Source organism: Delphinus delphis, chromosome 3 (genome assembly GCF_949987515.2).
Source record: "Delphinus delphis chromosome 3, mDelDel1.2, whole genome shotgun sequence".
NCBI lineage: Eukaryota > Metazoa > Chordata > Mammalia > Artiodactyla > Delphinidae > Delphinus > Delphinus delphis.
The window spans coordinates 165393396-165414281 of NC_082685.1; the positions used below are offsets into that span (position 1 = coordinate 165393396).

Here is a 20886-nt window from a genome sequence, read left to right on the forward strand (position 1 = left end):
CATACAAATATGCCGTGTGATCACTGTTAGTACTGATGCTGGCTCCACGAGCAAGGGCTTCACGCTTTTTACCGTGAGACAGTCATAGCCACATTTACATAGCGGGCGGGCGTTTGGACTTGTGAGCATGGTCAACCCCAGTGCGCGCATCTGCTGATCCCTTTTCTACCTGCACAAGAGCCCTTTCAGCCAGAGGCAGCAAGAGAGCTGTTAAAGGATGGAGGAGGAATCCTGAAACTCGCAAGTGGCAGGGCCTTTGCTGCTTTAACAACAAATCCAGGGAGGAATTCGTGGTGTGAACCCCCTTGTCACGCAGGGGTCTGTTCTCCAAGAAAACACTGAGGTCACCGTACGGTAGGAGCTGTATTCTTATCCTGGTGGGACGGGGGAGGTTCCAGGATCTTAGAAATGGGGATATTTTCCTCTTAGGAAAAATCTGCCTTTGTACATCGCCTCACTCTGGGTGGGATCCGGTGAATCACTCTGAATCCAGAGGACCATGCAGTGTCATCCTTTCCCTTTTGTCCCTGCTTCTTATAGAAATCGCCAGGTGTGGTTAGTGGGAGTGTAAGGTCTTGGAGTATCGATAAGAAACAAGAGGGGTAGAGTCATAACTGTGGCAGCTGGAGATGGGCAACCAGCCAGGTCAGAGGAGATGAACATGCTTAATGTTTACTCTTTCCTGTTGTACTTGTATACAGAGCAGAGGTAAAGCTCACTTGGATTTTCACACGCAAAATATGGTGTCAGCTTTGTTCTGAAACTGCGTCGTGCAGGTACAGTTTGCCCCAGAGAAATTAACTGTCTCATCTGTGGAGTCCTCTCCTGTGTGAATGATGAGTCTTTAATCCCCCAGAATCATCCAGGGTGGGACCATTTGGGTGAGAAGGTGGGGCAGCAGAGAGTAACGTGAAAGCACGTAACTTACTTGTGATCCCTTCTCTTCGTTCGTCATATTTTCTAAGAAATGCATAAGGCCCCATGTTAAATTTAGGAGGTTTGGACTTTAGGCCTTCTTCTGTCCCTTTTCAGAGGGGAGATTCCTTTTTGGGGTCTGGGTGATCTGAAGGCTGGGCCCCAAAACTCTCAAATCTGGAGGACACTCTAGCTCCTGAGAAAATTCCCTGGTCAGATTTACAGTGACATTGTGCGGTCTTCCACCTGCACTGGAGCTAGTCACCATGGGCCGGGGTGCCCGCCAGAGAGGCCCCTGCCTTCCACCCTCCCTGGAGGCCCTCAGAACGTCCACATCACAGAGCATCCGGGCCCCCTGTTCAGACCCTGCCGTGGCTCCTAGCTCAGCTCTCCGTTTTGCTTCCTCTGGACCACCTGCTCGCGTCCCAGCGACATTAGAGCCTGCTTGCCCTCAATACCACACAGCAGCATCATTCCCCTCTGTCATCACTCAGGCTGCTCCCCTCGGCGGCCCCGGCCGACTCCGTCACCTGGTGCCTCTCTCGTGCTTCAGGGCGCAGCGCAGCCTCCTAACCATCCTTAAGGATCCTGCGAGTTTGCCGAGAGCCCCTTCTCCGCCCACGGCCCCTGCTCAGAGCTCCATCACTGGATTTACTTGTAGTAATGATGAGCGGTCCAGCTCCTCCTGGCCAGCTTACAAACTCTTGGAGGGTGGATATAGGACGGGTTTGATGGGGATGCGCCTAACAACTAGTAGGTTCCGGTTGCTTAATACACGCTCTTTTAATACGTTATAAATTAAATGTTGTCAGTTTGAGGTGACTTTTGAGGCCAGGTCTTACATAATGCTAGCTGACCAATCTTGCATTATTTTAAGGTACATAAAAATGCAACAGAGTAGTACAGATGTGATTCTTCACTCCAATTCTTCTTGTTCCTTGGGTTTCTCACTTGAGTGAACAAGCCTAGTATCGCTTGATTGACAAGTCGTTACATCTCCCCCTCCTCCTTGAGGGAGGCAGATAGAACCATATCCTTCTTACTCCTCTTTTCTTCTGCCCCCTCCTCCCCTCTGCCTCTTTTTTCCCCTCCCTCTCCTCCATCACTCTCTCCACCGATGACCTCTGCTGCTTTACTTCAAAATACATCCCTGTTCCTCTCTTTTTAATCGTAATGTGAAATATTCCAGATGAGTTCTGATGGTCTTGTGGGAGACCTTTCATTTTTTCCCTATTATGTTTGCAGCTTTGACCCTTTCTGACATCCACGTTTGTATCTGCTTCCTAGACGAGGAATCTCACCGTGGATGGGCACTTTGGCGCGTGGTCAGCGTGGACGCCATGCACGCACACAGACGGCAGCACCGTGGGATCCTGCCTCTGCCGGACACGCTCCTGCGACAGCCCGGCCCCCCAGTGCGGCGGCTGGCAGTGCGAGGGCCCCCGCATGGAGATCGCTAACTGTTCCAGGTGTGTCCCTCGCAACACTCGGGCTTAAACTCACGTGTGAGCTCAGCCTGCAGGGGAATTTAGGAAATCACTTCTAATACGTGCCTTCCCTCTTCAAGAGAAATGTCAGAAAAAGAGGGACACTTACCACTTAAAAATGGTGTGATCTATGAGAGTAGATTTAAAATTATAAATTAGGTTTGTAATATACATATATGCATATTCATATATATAATATACATATGTATGTATACTGAATCACTGTACTGTGCACCTGAAACTAACACGATATTGTAAATCAACTGTACTTCAATTTAAAAAATTACAAATTAGATTCTAAGCCTGTTTATATGTTGAGATAAATCTAAACCTATTCATGTGTTCGTTGTTAGATGAGGGAAAGTATTTTGAGAGTGCACGATGTTAGAAGAAGGAAAAGCATAACATTTCTGAATGTTTAATTAGACCCTGCTCATCAAGTTTTTAAATGGGAAAGTGGCTATCAAATCACTATGGCATTTAAATTCCCTCACACATTTAAATAATGATGTAACAGAAATTATACCTTTGCAACTTTTGACGAAAAAAAAATTCGATGCCAACTTACAAGTGGTTGAGAGGTATCTAGTTTATCACCATTCTTTTAGGGGGCAGGTGAGAAACTTGCTATGAAGACCACCGCGCCCGGAAACCACACTGTCCAAGTACAAACATTGTGAGTGACAGCTGTCCCATCACAGCTACATCACGGGAACTTTAGTTGCTACCCTATATCTGTCCTTTACAGATTCAGGAATGTCACTTAGGGGACTCTTCTGAAACTACCAAAACTATCCTACACTGGTGCTCACGCTGCAGAGGAGCCCGTTTCTAACAGTGCATATTGCTTTCCAAATGTGCATGAGAGCGTCACTCACTGGCATATGGGCTGTTAGGGATAAATTTAGGTTGATGAATTAAGGGGTGTCCAAGAAGACATGAGCTGATACACCGTGCATGCATCTCTGTCCTTGCGTGGATTGGGGGTAGCGTCTGCCCTGATAACGGAGTAGGATACCTTTCCCTGCTCTGAGTAGAAAGCTGGCTAGAGCAGCTGTCTGCTGTCAGCAGCATCACATCTGCTTCATGTGACTCTCTCATGAGTGAACATTTCAGCATGCCTGAGGGATAGGAAGCTGGAACTCCATCATTTACAAAAACAGGCCATGTCACAGTTTCGTGTGTGTCACCAGATTCTATCTGAGATTTGCCTTCTTTCTTATGAACCACCTCAGGGCAGGGTCTGGAGAGACGGCCCATTCCGCTCACTTGCTTCTAACCATTGGAAGCCACTGATGCTGTCAAAGGATGGAGACAATGGAGCAAGTGGATTTGGCCGGTTGGCAGCAAATGTTTTTTGTTCTAGCAGCAGGGGACTCCTAGTCTACATATTCCTTTGAAGTTGTCTGCCCAAAGTATGGTAATCTAACATCAGAGATTGTTTTTAATGCCCTTTATCAGTTGATAACCTGTCTATGTTGGCCTCGATTTTGTTGGAAGCAGAAAACTGGAAACCACCTAACTTACAAACCCATATTTTTTGGCTCAGTCAGCAACGTCAAGTGCTTCCTCAATTTGTGCAAAGTACATCCAAAAGTCTTTACGAAGACTGACCTAATGATGCTAAGCTAAACCTGTTCTTCTTTATTTATTATTGTAGTTGTTTAATCCAATATACTCAGAAACTGTTGGGAAATTCAAAATATTGCTAGTTCGATACATTTTGCAAATACAATATCTTTGATTAAATGCTTTTATTGTATCATCATTTAAATTTGTTTTCTCACTATCTTGGAGCCACAGATTAAAGGCATTCAATTTATGGAAATGAACCCACAAGATAAGGTAATTAGCTAAGCCAGACTTTATTATCAAACCAGGGTCAAGTCAGACTTCCTATCAATCAGGAAAATCTGGTTTAATTTTATAATTAAAATGAACACAGGAATGTGTATGTCACTTCTGAATTCTAATTCCTGGGGCGGGAGGGAGGAACAGAGAGAGAGAGAGAATTGGAACTAGCTAAGCAGAAAGGTAGAACGTCAAGGAAGGCTTGAAGCCTTGACAGGACTTTGTCATCTAAATACAATAAGTCTGCAACTCTCAACGTCTGTTACCTATACCTTCTGTTTTTAAAATTTTTTTTATTGAAATATAGTTGATTTACAATGTTGCGTTAGTTTCAGGTGTACAGCAAAGTGATTCAGTTCTACATACATATAGGTGGGACCTTAGTTCCCCGGCCAGGGATGAAACCCGCAGCCCCTGCATTGAGAGAGCAGAGTCTTGACCAGTGGACCGCCAGGGAAGTCCTTACTTATACCTTCTTAGGGGACTTTTCTCTAGGAGCAAAACCTGTGTCCATCCTGGGTTGGTCCAGAGAACCAGTGACAGCGAGATCATCTGTGTGCGGGAATGAAACTGCAGAGGGCTCTGAGCATCTGCAGCTGGGGTGGGGGAGGGGAGCAGGAAGCTGGGCAGAGCTGGGCTGCAGGCCGCACAAAGACCTCAGCTGGCCGCACAGGAAGCTCCAGAACTGGCAGCTCTTTGATGCTGTTAGATCCTCTCACCTGAGAGTCGTAACCACCAACACCCTCAGCATCTGGAGAAAGGCAGACCACAGCGTCCACTACTGCGCACTATCTCCCAGTAGCTGGGAGATAGAAGCCAAGTCCTTAATCACACAGCTCTGCTCCGAACGTCCCAGCTCAGCTAACATCTGCCAGAGAATGGTTCAAACAGTGTGATCCGTGGAGTAGGTTCCCTGTCTCCTTTGTATATTGTTTTGTTGTTGTTTGTTTGATTTTTCTTTTACAACTGTACTCAATTTGGTCCTCCCTTCCCCGCATCACCTATAGCACTGTGACCACAGCAATATTTCATACTTTAAAACAAGCACCAGGACACCTGAAACTAACACAACATTGGAAGTAAATTACACTTCAATACAAAACATAAAAAAATTTAAAAAGCCAGCACCAGGAAAGCTTCTTGGATCAGTCTCCAAACTCTTCCGCCTCACTTCATGTAGGATATTTTTATTAAGTGTTATCTTCTCTCCAGGAGCCTATTTAGAATGCAGAGACCTCTGGGCGAGTTGTCTGTGACGTCACTAACACTGAAAAGCACGTTGGGTGACCACACCATACGGGAACCCAGGGCGTGAGGGCTCTGCCTGCCCAAGAGGAGAAGGTCCGTCAGATAAGGAAAGGCAAGCCACAAGGGCGGATTTTGCCCTCTGCTCACCTTTTCCATAGGCCAGCTCAGATCACTGCACAAAGTTGAAAGGAGCCCATCAGGGCTACAGAGATGACATTATTTGTGTTATTACAGAAAACTACAACATATCAACCTTGCATTACGTGCTGCATTATTTCTAGAACGCTAAGTTGGTTTCCACTGATGCCTGGCGGAAACTTTATAAAAGCCATAGAACTGTTATTGTTGGAAGATTATAGTCAATGAGTAATATTCTTTTTTATATTGTTTCATGGAAAACAAGGACTATCACAGGGCTTACTGTGACTTGTTTATCGATACCTCCTCGGCTCTGGTTCTAGCTGTGGAATGTCATTCACTAAGCAGAGCCGTGATACAATTAGTGGTTATTTCAAGACTAAAATTCGAATAAACAAACCTGCTTTAGTGATGTTTTAAATGCATAAGTGGATTGTTTTGGACTGACTTAATCACAAAAATGATCCATCTGCTGATATATGCTTACTTCTTTGGTTGCCTGCTACTACATCTGCCGCTAAGCAGCGTTTCTAAGTTGTGCAAACCCAGCTCCGTAGACTAGTCACACTCATGGACAATATATTCATTTATTCCCTCAGGTATTATACTCCTATTATTTACAAACACTTCCACTTACCTACCTCCCTGTATACAGCAGGTTCCATAGATTGTAAGTAGACTATATCATCAGATGTCACGTTTGTTAAAAGGTTTAGGAAATTAAGAATTTCCAAACAATTTTGGAAGCAGTGTTTCCTGCATTATCTAACCATTTTTTTCATACATAAAGAAACTTTGAAAGTAAAAATGTCATTTTATTCATGTTGAAATTGCTATTTTTGCATGTAATTCAATGAATTACTTGGATACTTTTTAAAATTGTGTAGGTAATGACGTATAAGATACTAATTACTTTTAGAAGCAAATTGGGAAGTCTGTCTTATTTTGTGTTATTTTGGTTAAATTATCACAAAGCAGCTTTGTTATTGTATTGTACATCGAGGTATCACTTTATATTTTATTGAGATTATTTTTAAGTTTCAGAAAATAAAGTAGGGAAATATGAAATACACTAAATATTTTCTCAGAGGAACTTTCATTTGAAATTGTGTTAGAAGTTACATATGTAATTTGTTGTTTGTACCTTGAGCTGTGGACCGCCATGCTTTTAAAAGAACATATAAAGTAAAATAAGAATTCATGTGAGTTGACTTTTTTCAGTGGAACTATCAATCCTATAGATGAGGGTAACAGCTATTTAGAAACACATATACAATTAGAGAAATAAAAAAAATTCTACATGCCGTAAACCATCTATGTGGGAGTTTGGACTCTGGATTTAACAGATATTTTAATACTTAAAAAAAGTTTTTATTCCTATAGCTTGCTTTTAAACAGCAGGGACAAACTGCTAAGGGAGATATTTAAATTATGAATATTCTGCATGCAGCCATGTTAAGGAAAAAATACAATATCAAACAAAAATTTTCTCTAGCTGCTAGTAGCAGTTTATTTTGTAAACCACTTTTTTAAAAGTGGTTCATTTTCTTTTATTTTACATTTTTAATATATCTACCTTATTTTATATGTATAACAACATAAATAAAGATATATGCAATTTGCACTTCCTATTTATATACTACGTCTTTGTCAAATTGCAAGAAAATAGCCAAGAATCTGAATTTAAAATACCCATTCTTCATTTTTAATAAAGCTTGTTTTAAAACTTCGCACATTACGGTGCTCTTTATCAATGTGAATGCCATCGAGAAAGTCACTGATTTTCACTGATGTTAACAGGTTTTTAAAATAAACATTTAGATGAGTATTTTGTTCAAATGTGCAGTTTTCATAGATGATAACTGACATGGTACAAGTCAACTAAATTCATAAACTCTCAGGTTTCAGGGATTCATCTCTAACTGCTTTTCGGTGAAATAACGTTATTTTTCATTAGTTTATAGTTTAATGTTTTCATAACTAAACTTTCTTAATTGTTCCTAATATTGCTAAAACCTGACTCTCAGATTTTCTATTTTGATTCTAAAATCATATACGTGGGGAAGAAAACCTCACAGTGATTGAGGTTCCTGGATAGGACCTTTATTCCCATGGCTCTTTGTGGGCTTTTCCTTCACAGCCCACAGTCAGTGGTCCGTGTCGGGAACGTGTGAATTTGGGCGCGGGTGCAGACAGAGGTTGGGCTCCGAGCCAGTTGGACCCAATGACCCCGTGGCTTCCTCCCCCAGGAGTGGAGGCTGGACCCCCTGGACCTTGTGGTCTCCCTGCAGCACCACCTGCGGGATCGGCTTCCAGGTGCGCCAGAGGTCCTGCAGCAACCCTACTCCACGACACGGGGGCCGGGTGTGTGTGGGACAGAACCGCGAGGAAAGGTATGTACCCTCTCTGCTCCCGGCATCGCCATTCTCGCGCTTACTGTCATCCCAGTGTGGTCGGTTCCCCTGCAGCTTCAGTTTTGGATCCGGCTCGGCTTATCTGTGGCATCCCTTTCTGTTGAGCTGAATGACCCTCCTCTTTTCCTGGCATTCTTTAATTTTGACCAAAGCTTGGGGTTGACAGCACCATTGGGCCGCCGCGGAGCCTGCACAGTTCATTCAGCTGAGCAGTTTCCAAGGGACTGGAGATGCAAGGACAGTGGGCATCTCTGTGCTGGGCTCCCCAGAGACTAAGCCTATGGGTCTGCTGGAGAATGATTGTTCTTGTTAGAATTCAACTAGAATTGAATTCAAGTCTCAAACCTCCAATCCTGAATAGGGCCTGAGCTGGTCCTGGGTCCAGATGGTATTGCTCGGATGAGGTAAGTTTTCCATCACAACTAAATTAAGCACTGGCATGTAGGTGAGAACATAGTCAGTATTTTGGTTATATTTACAACTATGCACTTGTCTATTAACAGGTACCCTCAGTGAAGCTGCAGGACAACCCAGAAGGGGGGATCCTTTTCCACGTGTATTTTAAGCTTTCCACACATCATAGGGACATTTGAGTTCAGTCTCGCATTTAACAGTTTGTTGCTTTCTATAGACTCAGACATTTGGTTTTGGCCTCATAAAATCTACAGTTGTCATAATTGACTCTTTCTTGCATATTTAAAGTACATTCTCGTTTATGGGAGAAAATCCAAGTAGGTGAATTTCACATCACTTTCAGGATTCTTACTCCCCATATCACATAAACTTATCCTATTGATCCATGAGAAACAAGCTGGCTTTCAGTACTTTTTAATTAGAATGTAGTAAGGCTTACAGCCAGTGAAATGGGTTCAGTGGGAGTCTCCGGAAAATACTGTATGCAGTTATTTGCTATGTGATTAATATTTATATAGACAAAACCACAGGCTTAGTGTATAGGTAACTCTTTACTAAATACTTATCACAACCTGAAATTAACTGGAATCATTTTTTTTTTTCTTTCTTCACTGTGTTCCTAAATCACCAATTAAGACTTTGTTCTTTTGACTCAGAGAGAAAAATGAAGGATGACTTTTACAAAGCAGGGTGGGTCGCTTTTGTAGTAGTCCCCAGTGACAGACTTGCATAAACTTGTCATTTCCAATCTGACCCCAGTTGATAAGTGGGAAAGCCGATTATGGGGAAGTTGTCTCCCTGCTATTTCCCAGGGTTATAAGATTTAAATTGGTTGGAAGTTGTAAAATGCTATACGTTGTCACGTAATAGAGCCCATTCAGGCAAAGTCGCCTTCATCTGTGCGAAGCCACTCCTAAGATCACGGCACTTCCACAACCTCACACCTGTTATCACCTTTCCCAGGCTGAGCACGCAGGAAGGAAGAAGCTGGTTAATTCTGTGGTTAACATAGGTGTATGTTCCGTATCCATTTACGAGTGCTCATAAAGCTTCATTTTCAGAAAGAGATCAGGATGGCTAATGTGTTTGGGGAACTTACACTTAAAGTATTCTTATTTTACAGAAGAAACACTCATTTGGGCTAGATGAATATTTGCTTAAGAAGGGAACATTGGGACTTAAGTAAGAGATGCCTGGATGATAAGAACAAGGCCTGTGGCCCGGGGAAGTCTCCCTTTGGAACTGCCTTTCTAGGGAGGATTCAAGAAAATAATGAAAACTAGAAAAGACAAACACACGATATCAGTTTCTTGGTCTTCACAAACAAACGGTTCTTAGGTTTCTTTGCCATGTTATGCAGGAAGTCTCTCTACCTAAGTAATATAAAGAAATACCATTCTGATTCTGAAAAAAGGGAAATTTGAGAACTAAACTCGGGATTAAAGGAGAGCCTTGTCTCCCTGAGAAGGTACAAAAGACGATGGACTAGACATACACAATCATTAATAAAATCACATTGTGTTTATTTGAACACCGTCAACCATAAAGAACTCCTGAGTGGCCACAAATGAATAAATTGGCTCTCCTGGGAAAGTCCCGAAGTTAAGGTTAGGACTACAGTCAGTGACTTTTGATTTGGGATAAAATCTCCAATATATGAAAAATTCAATGAGAGCTTTATTGCAACAGAGATCTCAGAAATAGCTACATCATTTTTTCTACATAATGGATAAAGAAAATATGTAACTTATATTCTAGCTGTACTTTAAAAGGCATGGGCATTTTGTTTTTCTGTTCTGAAACTTCCTGGAAAGTGATTTTCTTGAGTAGCAGAAACTGAATAGAAGCACTGACTCCTAAAAAGGCTACCAGCAAGGACGAAGCAATGGACCTCTGTGTATAAATATTATCAAAATGCAAATGCCATTGTCTGTATTTGTCTCCTGCTGCGTGACACAAACTTAATGGCTTAAAGCAACACACATTTTTTAACTCAAGTCTCAGTGGACCAGGAGTTCCTACATGACTCATCTGGGCTCTCTGCTTAGCCAGAGCTGTGGTCTCATCTGAGGCTCAGCTGAGGAAGGATTTACTCCCAAGATCATGTGGTTGTTATCAGCATTCAGTGCCTTGTGGGCTGTCAGTCTGGGATCTGGGCGTCTCACTAGTTGTCAGCCTGAGACGGTCCTCAGTTTCTTGCCAAGTGAGCCTTCCCAATATGGTCATTTGCTTCCTCAAATCCAGCAAGGAAGAGAATCTCCTTGCAAAATGGACATCACTCTCCTATGTAATGTCATCACAAAGGCGACAAACCACCACCATTCCATATTCTATTGGCTACAAGAAAGTTACAGACCCAGTCCTCAATCAAGAGGGGGACATGACACGGGATACGAACATCAGAAGGGCAGGGATCATTGGGCTCACCATATAGTTTATCTGCCAGCGTCGATTCTGTGTCCCTGACGTGTACAAAATGCATTTCTCCCCTCCCAAGTTTCCACAAAATGTTATACCATTCAATCATTTCCCCAAAGTCCAGAACCTTATTTAAGTCAGACCCATATGTGAATGAGCCTTCCTGGGTGTAGTTCATCTCAGTCTGTCCATCTTTAAAATGAGAGACACGTTGTCTGCCACCAACACACCCAGTGAACCCATGGTGGGACAGGCAAAGGGTTACAGCTACAGAGAGTTCTGTTGAAAAAGGGGGGAAATGGAAAGTACAAAGAAATTTCCCTTGAAATTCTGAAATCTATTCAGACAAGTGTATGGAGTTGCTTGATTAAGTTTCAAGGCTTGGCCATGATTCTCCACAATTCTTAGCTCTGTGTTCTGGGCTCTCACTTCTGTTTCCTGAATCATCCTTCCTTTCTCATGAAAGGTAGCATGTGCTTCCAGCTGGGCAGTTTAATCAGCCTGCTTCCTGCCAGTACAAGTCTGTGTTTCCAACAGCCTCATTTCATCTGTACTTTCTCCATACATTTCAAGTCTAAGCTGGCGATCTTTTTGCTGAAATAAACTCTATAAGTCTTCTGTGAATTTCCTTGGGGTTTACTCTGCTGAAGAGATCTACACCCATAGATCTTTTTGAGATAGCCCTTCTCTACCTGGGGTTCCTGCTGAGATGGCTGAGGGACAACACCCTCCAGCTTGCCTGTGACTGAAAAGATCTGCGACTCTTTCTCTTGACCTTTTGAAAGGACTCCTTGTATGACTGAACACTACTCTGATCTTTTGATGTTTCTGAGGTTTTAACAAAAGGTTGTACAGTCACATCCTCAGCTTTTTACTCTATGTCCACCTTTCCTGACAGTGCTCAGAAGCTGCTTCTTCGTTTTAGCATCTTTTGCCATCAGGAGAGGCCAAGAATTTCCAAAACCATCCAGACCTGTTTCTTTCCATTTAATATTGCTTCCCTCAATTATTTTTCCTTCCACATTTTACTATAAGCAGCAAGAAGAAACCAGGTGGCACCTTCAACACTTTGCTTGGAAATTTCCTTAGCTATATAACCCAAGTCACTCTTATGTATTCTGCTTTCCATATAACTGCGGTAACAAATTTGGGAGCTCTCTTCGTTGTATGACAAGGGTCTCCCTTCTTCTAGCTTCTAATAATATGATCCTATCTTCTTTTAGTTTCTTTATTGAGCTAAAGATATATATATATATATATATATATATATATATATATATATATATATATATATATATATAAAACACATAAAATTTGCCATTTTTAACTGTTCAGTTCAGTAGCATAATTACATTTACAGTATTGTGCAACCATAACACTATTTCCAAAACTTTTACATCACCCCAAACAGGAACTCTGAAACCAAAAAGCAATAACTCCCTATTATTTCCTCCTTCCAACCCCTGATAACCTTTAATCTATAAATTTACCTATTTAGGAGATTTCATATAAGTAGAATCATACAATATTTTTATGACTGGCTTATTTCACTTAGCATATTGTTTTCAAAGTTCGTTCATGTTGTAGCATGTATCAGAACTTCATTGCTTTTTAAGGCTGAATAATATTCTCCCGCATGGCTGCCTCATATTGTGTTTACCCATTTACCTATCAGTTGACATTTGGGTTATTTCCACCTTTTGGCTACTGTGAATGATGCTGCCATGAACACTGGCATGCGAGTATCTGTTCAAGTCCTTGTTTCAGTTCTTTTGTGTATATATGTAGGAGTGTGTGTGTATATATATGTATAGAATTGCTAGGTCATATATTAATTCCATGTTTAGCTTTTAGAGCAACTGCAAAATTGTTTTCTACATTGGCTTCATCATTTACATCCCTACTAGCTACGTACAAGTGTTCCAATTTCTCTACATCCTTGCCAACACCTGTTATTTTTCATTTTTTGATTATAGCCATTCTAGCAAGTATAAAGTGTCTCGTTGTTTTGAGTTACATTTCCCTAAGATGAATGATGTTGAGCATCTTTTCATGTGCTTATTGGCCATCTGTATACCTTTTTTGAAAATGTCTGAGCCTTTGCCCAGTTTCTAATTGGGTTTGCTTTGTTGTTGTTGAGTTTTACGTCTTTATTTTATCTCCTTCTAAACCTTCACTGGCAGCATCCTCAAAATCTACATGTATACCGACAGTCTGTTCAAGGTGATTTGGGTTTTCTCTACCATGCTTTTCAAAATTCTGCTTGTTTCTACTCATTCTCTAGTCCTGAAGCCTCTTTCATATTTTTAGATATTTCTTACAGTAGCACTACATGCCTAGGTGCCAAGATCTGTCTTAGTTGTCATTCATAATAATATTACTTCACACTTAGCTGCCTAAAACACCACATGCTTTATTGGCTCACAGTTTCTGTGGTTTCGTAGTCTGGACAGAGCTTACCTGGGTCCTTTGCTTCAGGATCTCACAAGGGTGCACCAAGGTGTAGACTGTGGCCGTGGTCACGTCTGAGGCTCAGTAGGAGAGGGGAGGGGACTGCTTCCTAAATCCCGTGGTTGTCAGCCACATTCAGTTCCTTCCGTGTCGTTGGACTGAAGCTGTTATCCAGAAGCTGCCCACAATTCCTTGCCACCTGGGCCTTTCGCATCCGGCTGCTTACTACTTCAGAGCCAGCAAGGGAGAGAATTTCTTGAAAGAAGGACATTACACTGTTATGTAACATATTCATGGGAGTGACAGCCTGTCATCTTTGCCATATTCTATTGGTTAGAAGCAAGTTCCAGGTCCCACCCACACTGAGTGGGAGGGGTTTACACAGGATGTGAATTCCAGGAAGCAAGGCTTGTGAAGACCATGCTAGAGTCTTTCCACTGCATTACCAAAGTTAAGAGACCCAGGAACCAAGGAGGTTTATTATATGATTTTTCTTCGTCTTCATGGGCAAGTTTACTTAATCCTGTGATGAACCAAAGTGATGCTCTTTGCAAGTCATTATCATCACTCTATCCTACTGGTTCCCTTAGCTTTCCCTTGGGGTAAAAAATAATATGATGGAGGACTCGAGACATGTACGGTTTCTCTGGTGCCACAAAAGATTCCATTACCCCAGTGTGGCCCAGCCAAGGAACAATCACTTAAAGCAAACCAAGAAGAAAATAGTTCTAACAGTGCTCTGATTGGTTCAGGCTAACAGAGGTTTCAGTGAGAAACCAACGTGGATTGAACCACAGCAGAACACAATTTGTAGCATGGACAAATAGGACAAGGAACATGATACGGTATTGAAAGTCTAGTCTATACAGGATTGTGAAAGACAATGCTCTTCACAGAGACTACGTTTGTGGAAAAATGGATAATTTATGGAGAAATATTGCTGGGCTATTAATTCATTTTTAAAGTGCAAAATGAGAAGGAGTAGTCATGGGTAAAATTAAAATCTTAATTTTTAATGCATCATGAAATGTATCTGTGACTGTCCGTGCTTTAAGAAGCTAGAGGTCCAGGAGAGCAAATAAAATTTCAAAACTGTTTAGCTTATCATTTGGTAAAAGCCAGCTGTGTGTTAAGGACTAGAGAATGAGGAACCAGTGGCTGGTCTACTGTGTAGCTATTTTATCCCTAAATTAATAAAAATCCTTGCACACCCAGAGTCACCAAGGTAACTAAGTTTAGACGCCCATTGTTGTTTGTGACACTAGAGGCCCAATCAGGAGTTTAACAAGAGGTACGTCTCTCAGTGGCACGTGTTTGTTGGGTGAAGGAGTTAGGGGGGCAGAGGGACAGTACTCCCTTGAAATTGCAGAGAATCCAGAGTTAGGAGCTTGTAAGGGCTTAGCCTCTGAGCAGACTCTCCCAGGTTGAATTCGTGAGTGAAATCCAGACATAAAGGGACAAACTGGCAATTTCTAGTTCCCTCTGACCTCCCTTGCAGAGGGCGACAGTCACATATCCTGGTGTGCCTTTTGTCATGGGACTACTATAGAAAGAGAAAGAGAAGGGGGAAAGCACATTGTTGACCACCTAAAAATGAGGCCAAGTAAATCATTTATAACACTCGTTGAAATTTCTATGCTACACGCAGTTATCAAATTATCCAGCTGTGGACTTTCAGCTGTAATAATATGCTGAGTGTGTTCAAGGCAGGGCCTGCTGTAGGCAGAGATGAGAAAGGATTTATGCATTACGATTTATTTTGCTGTGGGGAAGTGGGAGCTCAGTTGCTGTGCCTTTTATTAAAAGTCGAGGGTTTTATAAGTATTTTTGGTAAGATTTTCCTTTGCCCTCCCTACTCTTATTGTTGGTTTGTTTTTGTTTCTGCAAGCTGAAATTCATGTCAAGGAGTCAAGGACTCCTTTTTAAATATGGGCAAAATCACCTTGGAAACAGGAGGTGGCCTTCTATCCACAATGAGAGAAGCTACACATGGATATTTTGAATTAAATGCTGAAAGTTCTGACGTTCTGAGCTTTCTTGACTTACTTCTTCCAAACGCGTTCTTAAAACAAATGGCGGTTGCCTCACAGAACAATCCTTGCACCAACATGTATGCTAATAATCACTAAGGAGTCAGGATGCTTTGCTTTACTTATGGTAACTACACATCTGCACAGGCTTCCTGAGGTCAGATGCTTTTCATCTATCGTGTCCTCAGTGTTGTTTTGGCTCTTCTATCTAGAGGTCACACTCTCTTAATTAGGAGCCTCCTTCCCCTTCCTTCCCACATGTGAAACTGTCCAGAGTCCTGAGCTCCCAGACTCAGGGCCCCAGAGGACTATCTGTCTTAAACAATCAAGCACACAAGGAAGAGTGATAAGTGTTCAGTTGCACTGGCTACTCTTTCATGTGGAGATTTAGAGACCTAACCATTTCCTGATTGGTTCTCGACTCTCTGAAGGCTCCTTCCGCTGTGAGATATCAACTCTCTCTCCCTAGAAGCATGCCTCCTCCTTACATTTGAGAGACTGACTTTGGACTCTGCTGTTTACTTATTTGCTTTTCTGTAGTCCACATGGCTGCCATCTTTTCCCATTCTACCAGACGCCGTGGATGTGATGTCCCGTCCCTTCCCTTGCCATCACCACCCTCTTTGTTCACCTTGGGCTATCTCTCCCTCAGGTGGCTGGCATCTATGCCCTCCTGGTCGGCATCTGCTCCAGAAACTCGTCCTGCACGTGACCCCTCACCTGAGCCTTTGGAGGCTCAGACCCTCACTCAGGCATGGAGAGCTCCTCTCACCTCAGGGGCTCCAGCGCCAGCAGGATGGGGAGACACCAACTCCTGTAGTCCAGCCTTCACTCTAACTCTGATGGTGCTATTTTGTCTCTGGAGCTTGGTGGGATTTCCTTGCTTCCTTGCAAATAAAGTTCAAATTCTTCCACCCTATTCGTGTAAAGATAGATCATTCCACTCCTTTTGCCTTTCTCTATTCACTTCTCCTCAATCACCTTTTTTTCTTTCGCGGTACGCGGGCCTCTCACTGTTGTGGCCTCTCCCATTGCGGAGCACAGGCTCCGGACGCGCAGGTTCAGCGGCCATGGCTCACGGGCCCAGCCGCTCCGCGGCATGCGGGATCCTCCCGGACCGGGGCACGAACCTGTGTCCCCTGCATTGGCAGGCGGACTCCCAACCACTGTGCCACCAGGGAAGCCCCTCAATCCCCTTTTTACTTCACTCTTCCCACTCCTACCTTCTGTTCTTTTCCAGGATGCCCACTGATGCTCACTGTGCTTCATCCTGTTGACTCCCTTCAGCTTGGCCTGGCTTCTTGCTTTTCATGGCTCTACCTGTTACGGAATCCATCACATTCTTCATTAAATGTCCCTGGTTTGATGGGAAGACGGTTGAATCGTATCAACATTTGCTGTCAGGAAACTACGTTCCCCGAATTACCTCTCTTACATTCTGGAAATCAGCTGTTTACCTCTATTTTTTGCTCATTAAGATAGTGTTTTCTGACTATGGAGAATAGTATGGAGTGTCCTTAAAAAAATAAAAAAAGAATTGCTATATGATCCAGCAATCCCACTCTGGGGCATATATCCAGGAAAAAACCTCTAATTCAAAAAGATACATGCACCCCACTTCATAGCAGCACTATTTACAATAGCCAAGGCATGGAAGCAGCCTAAGTGTCCATGGACAGATGAATGGATAAAGAAGATGTTGTATACATATACAATGGAATACTACACAGCCATAAAAAACAATGAAATAATGCAATTTCTAGCAACATGGATGGGCCTAGAGATTATCATACTACGTGAAGTAAGTCAGAAAGAAAGACAAATACCATATGATATCACTTACATGCCAAATCTAAAATATGATACAAATGAACTTATTTACAAAACAGAAACAGACTCACAGACATAGAAAACAAACTTGAGTTACCAAAGGGGAAAGGGAGGAGAGAGAAATTAGGAGTTTGGGATTAACATATACACAGTACTACATATAAAATAGGTTAAAAAAAAAAAAAGGACCTACTGTATAGCACAGGGAACTATATTCAATATCTTATAATAAACAATAATGGAAAAGAATATGAAAAAATATATATATAATGTATATCATATATATATATAAACTGAATCACTTTGCTATACATCTGAAATTAACACCACATTGTAAATTAAGTCTACTTCAATAAGGAAATAAAGATAGTGTGTTCTATCCTGCACATCCTGGACTTGGGTCTGTTTCCCTGTATGCATGTCAGGTTGGACACACCTGTGATAGGGAAGTACTCTTTGTGTTTCTGAGCACTTAGCGAGACACAATTGCCAAATGTGTCTCACTAAGTGTGGCAACATTCAGAATAACATCTTCCCTATGAGCTGTAAACCTGTGCCTTGCCAGGTTGTTTCCTTCTTATTTTTTGTTTGCTTTCCTCCCTTCGCTTTATTTCACTTGTAGTATTAAAGATGAGGAGAAATTTGATCCTTGTAAGGCTAAGGAAAGCCATGTATATTTGGCTAAAAATTGGCAGTATGACTGTACATGTAGAAGTATAGTCAATCACTAAAAATTAGGACTAATTGTCAATAGTAATTCAACTCTTTTTGGGTAACAGGTGGTCATCTAAATTAAGGTAGCTGGACATCATTCTGAGAGTCTACAAATAAATTTAAAAATACAATAACTTGGCAGTATGTGACTTGAAGCTTCATGCTAAAATTAGACTAACTTTTCTTTGACTTATATTAGTAGGATTACGGGCCTTATTTGATTCGAGGATGAGAAATGAATTCCAAATACAATTTGCTGCCTTTATATTCATAACCTACTTTATCTTTCAGTGTTTATGTTTAGAAGATACATGCCCTACTTAGGTATTTTCTATGTGTTCTCATTTTTTGAGTGTCTGCTTGAAGGGTTTTTTGTTTGTTTCTCCTCTAATTGGCTGCACAGGAAGATCCATCCTGCATTGTGAGTCTAACATTTTTTCATTGTCTCCTGCGCATCCCACTGTCTGTGCACACACAGCATGGCCAGCGCCACCTCCGCCTCCTTCCCTGGGTGACCACCCGGAACACGAAACGCCCCTCACGCGGAGCATGCCCGTGGGTTCAACATTCCGTGCAGGGCCAGAGAGTGGAAAGCCTGTGGCCTCACGTTCCACTAAACCCTTGCTTTTTTCCTCTTGGTTTCCTCATTACAGATACTGCAATGAGCATCTGCTGTGCCCCCCACACATGTTCTGGACAGGCTGGGGTCCCTGGGAACGGTGCACAGCACAGTGTGGAGGCGGCATTCAAGCTCGCCGCAGAACCTGCGAGAATGGTCCTGACTGTGCGGGCTGTAGTGTGGTGAGTAGCCCTCCTCATCCCCAGCCCGCAGTCTAGAGCTGGGAGTCCAGAGTCAGCACACACGAGATGCTCTGGAAACACAAGGTGTCCTACAAACTCTGAATGCTCTGCAAACACAAGATATTCTGCAAACGCAAGATCCTCAGCAGACACTAGATATACTGCAAACATTAAATGCTCCATAGACATGACACATCGAGGCACTAGATGCTGTGAATCACGTAAGTCTTTCTGGTTAATGAGAATGTCTGGAGGAGATACTGGAAATTCAGAGTATCCTGAAGGCTGATTGGAATAAATATTCTCATGTGGGATATACTGCCCCAGGAGTTTTCCAGTTCTCATTTCTGAGCTAGTACAGAAACTTCAGTCTGCTTAACTCTGGGCACTATATTTGGTTTGGGAAATGGAATAAGGTCATCATATCAGGCCTGCGCTAAGTTATAAAATGTGGACAAACCTGAGACACTGAGGATTGAGAACCTTTATGGGGCCATTGTCAGAGCACATTTGGTGCCAATTCTGAGGGAATAAAAGACAAACAATGGTTTTGTTTTTCTTCTGCCTTAACGGGTCCTATTTCCCTTAACACTTTAGACTCTCAAATAAAATTCCACTTGTCAAGGGCCTGTTGTTGCTCGTCCTGTGTCATCTGTCAGAATGATTGAGCACCAAAGGCTGCTGGGCTTTCACTTTATTTGTCTGCCCCTGGTGCTGGCACTGCAGAGTGGCTGCAAAGACAGTGCAGGTGCTTTGGTGGAGAGGTTCAGCCTGAGAAGGTCTGGCTTGGCGCCCTTCCTCACTGGTCTTCCAGTTGGTCTTTGCAGCAATTTTGTAACCTTGGCTCCTGAGGCTTAGGATGTTTCTGTGTTGTTGTTTTTGTGAGATGCAAAGACCACACACTCCAGATAGCCTTGGGAAATTTGGAGAGAAGAAGAGGATTATTAGGTGCTTTGCCAGATATTACGTCCAACCCAAGGAGATTTCTGTTATTGGGATTTGCAATTAGATTTCTTCCCCTTCGCACTGGCAAAGTTTGCAGTAACTTTAATCGAATCTATCACTGATTATAGAGGCACTTTCTTCCAGGTCACCCTGAACTAGCTTTCAACCAAGGAAAATCTTAGTATCCAGTTTAGGATGATGTAGTTATTGATATTTCAGATGCTAAGATTTTTAATTATTTATGAAAATGTGGCAGGTGAATCTGTGAACAGTCACATGTTCTAGGAAAACAGTTCAAATGTGGTAGATTTATTCTTTGCTGAAATATATCAGTCCTGTTCCCGGTGGCTCGACATTTAACACTGGGATCTCCACTCCCATATCAAGGTTTGTCTCCTCTGCTGGGAAACCACAGGGATGGATGACCTGAGTTGATCTTGCACTTTAGTCTCTAAAACTTTGCAATACGAAGAACTCAGAAAACATTTCAGGTCTTTCATTTTCTTATTGCAAACTGACTTCAATTATTACATTTAAAAACAGTTTAATGAAAGAAAAATTATATTAAGGAAAGAGTAGGCTATCTCCTACGTAGTCACTGGAGTATGTGTGTGTGTGTGTGTGATACATATGATTATAAATGTAAAAACTGAATGTCTTTCCAAAATGTTCATGTATTTTGGCTTTATTTGTGTCTAAATTTACAGAATTACGGTTTATGAAAAAATATAACATCAGTTTTCAAATCCAGACTAATATCATGAATGTTTCTAAGAAGCCTAATATAAGTTTTTAGGTATTTTAGTTTCGTTTTCTTTTTCTTCCCCACCATAGTTAATCTACTGGCCATGTAATTCCAGGAAGGTGTTATTATGGTACACTGGAGCAATCTATTCTTTTACGATAGAAGCGCAGCATTGATTTTTTTCCTGCATGGCTTTTTTTTTCTATTTATTCCAGTTTCTGTCTCTTCTAAGGCAGGAATGCCAAATGAGGGACATAAGCAGAATGAAGGAGGGGCTTGGTTTCTTTGCTTAGAAAATGTTTCCTATCAGTTCAATTTGTAAGATTTTTTTAAAAAAACTAGTAGCTATTTAGGTAAAGTAATATGTTGATCATATTCTGGTTGCAGTTTAGAAATCTTTGGCCATGAAGTATGTTTGTTTTTGATGTTTTGTCTTCTACCAAGATAGTGGCACACAACAGTGTAAATCAACTGTACTCTAATAT

At 42.0% G+C, this 20886-nt stretch overlaps 1 protein-coding gene across 1 annotated transcript in view; it reads left to right on the plus strand.

Moving 5' to 3' along the window:
* Positions 1-20886, plus strand: part of SEMA5A (semaphorin 5A) — a 477095-nt gene that overhangs the window by 395988 nt on the left and 60221 nt on the right. The window contains exons 14-16 of the mRNA XM_060009673.1: positions 2203-2384; positions 7889-8032; positions 18564-18711. Coding sequence (XP_059865656.1) covers positions 2203-2384; positions 7889-8032; positions 18564-18711 — 474 coding nt within the window. The remainder of the gene's footprint in view (positions 1-2202; positions 2385-7888; positions 8033-18563; positions 18712-20886) is intronic.